The sequence below is a fragment of the Orbicella faveolata genome, unplaced genomic scaffold, assembly GCF_042242905.1.
Source record: "Orbicella faveolata isolate gen_17 unplaced genomic scaffold, um_ofav_v1 contig_15, whole genome shotgun sequence".
NCBI lineage: Eukaryota > Metazoa > Cnidaria > Anthozoa > Scleractinia > Merulinidae > Orbicella > Orbicella faveolata.
In genome coordinates, this window is record NW_028301542.1 from 2,562,731 (window position 1) to 2,570,866 (window position 8,136).

General features: G+C 38.2%; 1 protein-coding gene across 1 annotated transcript in view; it reads right to left on the reverse strand.

Moving 5' to 3' along the window:
• LOC110053805 (dynein axonemal heavy chain 6-like) overlaps positions 1 to 7,887 on the reverse strand; it is a 64,197-nt gene extending 56,310 nt beyond the window's left edge. The window contains exon 1 of the mRNA XM_089287919.1: positions 6,988 to 7,887. Within this exon, the coding sequence (XP_089144045.1) occupies positions 6,988 to 7,266 (279 nt within the window). The 5' untranslated portion in view covers positions 7,267 to 7,887. The remainder of the gene's footprint in view (positions 1 to 6,987) is intronic.
• Between the last annotated feature and the right edge of the window lie 249 nt (positions 7,888 to 8,136).

Consider the following 8,136-nt stretch of genomic DNA (forward strand, 5'->3'; position numbering starts at 1 on the left):
GGTTAATTCAAGGCTAGACAATGCTATCCACATTCAATAGAGGATGAAGCTAAGGGAAAAAGATTTAAATCCCCAAATAGACCTTATTCCATATGTTTTGCATGGATGTTTTACATGGATGTTTTCGTGGACATTTTTATGGAGCACGAACCTGGAAAATGCTTGTAAAGCCACTAAAGCTACATTGTATGGCCTGAGCATAATTCACACCACAGGACTGGCTATCTCCAGACCATCCTGATATTTCCGAAACCGGGATTGATCTTAAAACAGCTTGAGAAGGATTACTTTGGGGATTAAAGATCTGATGGGTGATTAAGGTACCCCTAACCCTGCACAGTAGGTTGCCAAGATTTGTTTGGCTCTGCCAAAACTCTCGACAAAGTTTGCCTCCACAAAATTTGGAATTTGCTAATCTCCTATGCACTTGAAAACACCAAAATATTTGATAACCACAGGCGTCAATCATGTTCAAAGCTAACACCTTCCTTTGGGTTCAGTTTGCAGGAAAGTGACCTTAAATTATATCAAGAGATAATGTTGCCTCTGCGTTCTGTTGCTTATATTCTTTTTTTTCATCCTTCAAGCCATTTAGTTTGCTCGATGGCAGTTGCTGCTTTATTATGCCAGTGGAGATTTCATCTCTTTCATCTTCATTTGGAGTTGCACAACCAATCAATTAATCAATCAATCAATTTATTAAAGTCATTGCATGGGATTTAGGTTGCCCTCAGTATCCAAGCCAGAGGCTTATATATAAAATGCATGACTAAAATAAAAAAGATAAAATTAAATAAGTAATAACAAAGTAATTCATTCACAGAAGAATCCATTCGTTCGCAGAAGACAGCAAAGGGTTCAACCATATCTCTTCGTTGTCCTCCATCTTAACAGCTCACTTGCTGCTCGCAAATTAAATATTTTGGGGGCTTCTGCTGAATGTATAGACTCTAAAAAGCGAGATCAAATTTCCTTGATTGACATTTTCAGTCACATTAACGCCTGCAAATTGTAAAATCTGACAGCTTTTGACACTTGACAAAAACTTGTCCCGCTCCTGAGGCAGGGCAACAAAACTTTTGAAATTTGGTATGGCTTGACAAACATCTTGGTAGGAAGAAAAACACTGTACACACTTATAGAATGGAACTGATGACAAATATTTTTGCAAGACAAACAAAAATTCCCCTAGTGCGCATGGGCCATAACTCTGTAACATTTCATTCTCTCTAGCCACCTGGTAAATCAATATCTAGTTGACATGTACTAGGGTTTGTGTCATTCATTACATAAACAATATCCTCAACTTAGGGCAAAAATATGCTTGCATATTTGTCCACAGACATTATCTGTTCTGAGAAGCAAAAACTGTGAGCTTTGCAGAATAGGTAACGTCCAAGGACAAATATCTGTGCATATTTTCACGCTAAATCTAAAGGCTATATATTGTGTCTATTATCCTTCAAATATTTTGTACAACACATGCAGTTTTGAAAATTGGGGAATATCCCGGGGGGCGAGAACTCCCTTATATGGGCTATGTAAGTACGTGCAGCCCCAAAGGGTATGGTTTTTCAGCCGTTTTGGCCATAAATACCGTATTGATTTTGGCCATTTTGGGTCTCAAATAGGGTATGGTTTTTGCACTCTAGTCTTGAATTGGGTATCTTTTTTAGAAGAAACTATTTTTTTAATATTATCAGTAAGACCATCAACAAAAAATCCCTTCATAAAGTATGTTTACCGCATTTGTGCTAGCCACAATGGTCATAAATAGGGTTTCGAATTTTTGGTCAGCTCATAAACAGGGTAAGGAAAATCACAGATTTCAGTCATAAGTATGGCAATACACCTAATACCCATAATACCCCTAATTACTCCTAATACCCCTAATACCCCTAATTACTCCTAATACCCCTAATACCCCTAATTACTCCTAATACCCCTAATACCCCTAATTACTCCTAATACCCCTAATACCCCTAATTACTCCTAATACCCCTAATACCCCTCATTACCCCTAATACCTCTAATAGTTCTAATACCCCTAATACTCCTAATACCCCTAATACACCTGATACCAATAATACAACTAATACCCCTAATACCCCTGATAAACCTAAAACCCCTAATACCCCTAAAACCTCCAATACCCTAATACCCCTAATTACCCCTAATTCACCTAAAAAACCTAATTCCCTTAATACCCTTAATACCCCTAATACGCTAATTACCTAATACTAATACACCTAATACTAATAGAGCAGTTTTGAATTGAGTGTCGAAAGTAATCAGGCAATTACCTTGGTTTTGGTTTTGGTTTTACTACGGTTTGAGATTGGCTGAGTAGTCTAATTGGTAAGTAACTGGTTTGGTTTTGGTTTTACGACACTCAATTGAAATTTGCTCTAATACTCCTAATACCCCGAATTACCCCTAATACCCCCAATAAAGCTAATACCCCTAATACACCTAATACCCCTAATACACCTAATACTAATAATACCCCTAATACCCCTAAAACCTCCAATACCCTAATACTCCTAATTACCCCTGATACCCCTAATCCACCCAATAAAGCTAATACCCCTAATACACCTAATATCCCTAATACCCCTAATTACCCCTAATACTCCTAATACACCTAATATCCCTAATACCCCTAATTACCCCTAATACTCCTAATACACCTAATACTAATAATACTCCTAATACCCCCTAATTACCCCTAATACACCTAATATCCCTAATACCCCAATTACCCCTAATACTCCTAATACACCTAATATCCCTAATACCCCTAATTATCCCTAATACTCCTAATACACCTAATACTAATAATACTCCTAATACCCCTAATTACCCCTAATACACCTAATAGACCTAATATCCCTAATACCCCTAATTACCCCTAATACTCCTAATACACCTAATATTCCTAATACCCCTAATTACCCCTAATACTCCTAATACACCTAATATCCCTAATACCCCTAATTATCCCTAATACTCCTAATACACCTAATACTAATAATACTCCTAATACCCCTAATTACCCCTAATACACCTAATAGACCTAATATCCCTAATACCCCTAATTACCCCTAATACTCCTAATACACCTAATATCCCTAATACCCCTAATTATCCCTAATACTCCTAATACACCTAATACTAATAATACTCCTAATACCCCTAATTACCCCTAATACCCCTAATACACCTAATATCCCTAATACCCCTAATTACCCCTAATACTCCTAATACACCTAATATCCCTAATACCCCTAATTACCCCTAATACTCCTAATACACCTAATACTAATAATACTCCTAATACCCCTAATTACCCCTAATACACCTAATATCCCTAATACCGCTAATTACCCCTAATACTCCTAATACACCTAATACTAATAATACTCCTAATACCCCTAATTACCCCTAATACCCCTAATACACCTAATATCCCTAATACCCCTAATTACCCCTAATACTCCTAATACACCTAATACTAATAATACTCCTAATACCCCTAATTACCCCTAATACCCCTAATACACCCAATAAAGCTAATACCCCTAAAACCTCCAATACCCTAACACTCCTAATACTCCTAATACCTTTAATACCCCTAATACACCTAATACTCCTATTACCCCTAATACACCTAATACCCCTAATACCCCTGATACACCTAATACCCCAAATACACCTAACACACCTAATATCCCTGATACCCCTAAAACTTCCAATACCCTAATACCCCTAATACCCCAAATTACCCTTTATACCACTAATAGACCTAATACTAACAATACTCCTAATACCCCTAATACCCATAAACACCCCTTATACACCTATTACCTCTAATATCCCTAAAACACCTAATACCCCTAATACACCTGATACCCCTAATACCCCTAATACACCTAACACAACTAATACCCCTAAAACCTCCAATACCCTAATACTCCTAATTACCCCTAATACCCCAAATACCCTTAATACCCCTAATACAACTAATACCTTTAATACCCCTTATACCCCCAATACACCTAATACACCTAACACCCCTACTACCAATAATACCCCTAAGACCCCTAATATCCCTAATACCTTTAATACCCCTAATACTCCTAATACACCTAATACTAATAATATGTACCCCTAATACCCCTAATACTCCTAATACCCCTAATACAGCTAATACCCTCAATATCCCTAATACACCTAATACTCCTAATACCCCTAATACAGCTAATACCCCTAATACTCCTAATACCCCTAATACAGCTAATACCCCTAATACTCCTAATACCCCTAATACCCCTAATACACCAGGGGCCCATTACCCGGAGCTTGCATCTTTCATACTGACCCTCTGAGTCAACCCCATTCCGTATCTTTTTATTTTTAGGAGCACCTCCCATGGGGGTTTTCGCGGGTGTTTTTTATAATAGCCAGTCATAAGAGAGCTGTGGTCCTCTACTGTTATAAATCACATGCAGGCCACACAAAAGTATTTCAATAATGGCCAAAAGCACGGAAAGTTCATCAGACGAAAGTTTTGATAGCTATGAGGCAACCTCCCCAGAACACAGCACATCTTCCGAAAGCAGTAGCAAAGAAACAACTCCTGACAATTCTGAGATGAGTTCTAGCTGGGGAAAAGGAAAGACAAAGAAGAAAGGAAGTAGTTTGGCAACAACACAAGTCACGTGTCCGCAGGTGAAGAAAACGCAAAAAAACAAGAAAACGCTATGTTAGATAAAAAAGGAATGGAAGAACTTTCTGCTTGGAATTTTAGTGCAAAACAAGCAAACAATGTTGAAGAATGAATACGAGTGGAGTTGATGGAAGATTCACCAATAAACTGTCAGAGCGATCGGATAGCTTTCGCCGAACATGTGTTAGGTGTTTCTCAGAAACAACAATTTCAACTTTTGGTGCCTGGGTTTTGCCGAAAATTTTCGATGTTAGCAAAGGAATCTTTTGAGAGTTCTCTGAAAAGCTGCAGAAAAACGGCGTTTTCCGTGGCATGGATAAAATCTTGGCCATTCACTTGCTATACAAAATGAAACCAAATCCTTAGGAGTCTACATCAATCAAAATTTTTCATGGTCTAAACATGTTAATGAGACTGCCAAGATTATCTCCTCTGGTATAGGTGCACTTAAAAGATTGAGGCCATTTATTTGCAAAGATACAGCTATATTGCTATAAAGAGCTACATTACCATAAAGAGCTATTACCGAACCATATTTTGATTATTGCTGTCCTGCGTGGAACAGTCTCAACAACAAGTTAGCCGACAAACTACAAAAACTACAAAATCTCCCCATTAGGGTAATATCACCGAGTCTGATTATTACTCTAGCACTACCGCCCTCCGCTGTAAGCTTAGGATGGGATAATCTCTATATCAGAAGGAAAAAGAAAAAAATTGAAATTGATGTTTAAAACTTTGAATGATCGGTCTCAGGAGTACCTGAAAGGTCTACTTAAACCCTTCAGCATGGACTTTGGACTTAGAAATAGTGAAAACAAATTGGCTCTACTTAAGCCCTGTACCGATTTTTTGAAACATAGTTTCTGGTACAGCCGGGCACATTTGTGGAATAGCCTTCCATCTAACGTCAGAGCCATGAGATCTTTTATTAAATTGAGATATGAGATAAATCGCTGACTGTCCTCCTCATACTCCCTCATGGCAAACATGTAATCAGGTTCTTTTTAAATACAGTCGAACCTCGATTATCCGGATTTCTCGATTATCCGGACTTTTTCTCTAGTCCCAATTTTGTCATGAATATTTATTAGTCACGATCAAGATCCGTAGCAATATTCTTTTTAAAACTATAGCATTCAAAAGTGCAGTCAAAAAACGAGTGTGTTTTGCTTTTAAAGAGCAAAAGCAGAGCTTGCACTCGTCGTAACTAATGAAGAACACTCGAATGAATTCTGATTGGCCCAAAGTTGACTGGCTCAAGATGTACAGTAGACCATATTGTTTTCCACACGATTTGTAAAAGTGTTGTTTCACGATTAAATGTTGCTTTATTTAAACAGTTTCGTTCTTCATTAATATGCATACTTTTGATTATCCGAACCCTCGATTATCTGGACTATTTGGTCTAGTCCCAGTTTTGTCATGAATATTTATTAGTCACGATCAAGATCCGTAGTGATATTCTTTTTAAAACTATAGCATTCAAAAGTGCAGTCAAAAAGCGAGTGTGTTTTGCTTTTAAAGAGCAAAAGCAGATCTCGCACGCATCGTAACTAATGAAGAACACTCCAATGAGTTCTGATTGGCCCAAAGTTGACTGGCTCAAGATGTACAGTAGACCATATTGTTTTCCACACGATTTGTAAAAGTGCTGTTTCACGATTAAATGTTGCTTTATTTAAACAGTTTCATTCTTCATTAATATGCATATTTTCAATTATCCGAACCCTCGCTTATCTGGACTATTTGGTCTAGTCCCAATGAGTCCGGATAATCGAGGTTCAACTGTATATCTCAATCTTGTAACTGATGTTTTTACCATGTGTTAATAAAGTGTGTATGAAGGGTTTTGGGAAGCGGGCCGCACAACCCTACCCAATTTTTCTGGGAGTACCCCCCTTCCCCTCCCCCCACCAACCCCGTGGGAATATCACTTAGATATTCCCCAGCTGGGGCATAAATTTCAGAAACGTGATGTGTTAAGACCAATCACATGTGTGCGAAAATATCAGCTGGATTATAGATAACGATTTTATCCCGTGATGAGTGACATCCACCCCTTGAATATAAGCTCCAAGAATTTGGCGTCCGTCACGTTTCCATGACACCGTTACGATAATGTACAGTTTACCCGCATAGATGAATCTCGTATTGAATCTTCGGATTGCAAACTGTTTTCAAGTAGCTCTGAAGCATTCGCACAGTAAAAACCAAACAAAAACTTCTTAACTAATTCATTTGTATGACTTTGATACCTGAGCTGCTTGCCCTGAAGATGGCGGGACGGGTCGAAGTATCGCTCGGAAAACCTCGGAGTTTTCAGGTCTGTCATAGAGACGCGACTTTAAAGAGTCAATTGCAGCCCTTCCATCATTGATGCTCTTCTTCACAGATTGCGTTTGCCGAAATGCAAAGTCGTCTCGACGAACTCTTCGTGAAAAATCCCTCTCTGCAGTCGGAGATGCATGTAAACGACAATCTACAACAGAATTGTGCGGCACTAGGGGATTTGACTCGTCCGGGTCGTTTTCCATCGTCCTAAATTATGGCCCCCATTCTCCTACACTTTTCCGGCAAGTTCTAACTTCATCCAGTCTTCCTAAGACTACCTTCATGGTCAGGGAAATCACTTTTTCGCTGTTCAAGAAACTCTCTGTTTACCATTTCCCGCAACACTTTTCTGGCTGCAAAAGGCTGTAAAGATGTAATTTCTAACGAGCTTCTTCATTGGTTTATTCAGAAATCCCGCTTCTTGTTATTACAGCGTTTGTTATTGGTTGTTGTTCTGACATCAAATTCGTACCAGGGATGCTCGTTCGGGTAAGAAAAATGCGTATATTTGATCATGTCATTTTATTCATTTAGAACATTCTGTAGTGTATTATCTGAATATATTTGCATATACTTGAGAATTTCATGATTCGACAACCTTATAGGCTGGATTACCAGCCACTGTTCGGGAAAGAAGTCTGGACTCGATAGAGCGGAGGAAATCAAGACTTACAACGTTATAGGCCCTTTGCAGCTGAGGTCACGTGACCAAATTTTTCCTAGAAAATTTTTATATTATGGGCTATAACTTGAAGAATGCCAGAAATGGAAAGAGCGCAGCGAAAATACCAAAATGGCCTAGTTTGAGGCCCCTGGCATTAAAGAGTAAGTTTATACGACAGTTTGAACTTTTGGAAAATTTAGAGGATTTGTATGGAAAATGTTGCTGGAGAGCAAGGTCTTGCTCTCCAACAACTTTTTCCATACAAATCTTCTTATTCTTTTAAAAATTCAAACTCTCATAAAATCTCATTCTTTAATGATGGGGGCCTCAAACTTGGCCATTTTGATATTTTCGACACGCTTTTTCCATTTCTGGCATTTGTTTAGTTACAGCCCATAATTTTATGAAA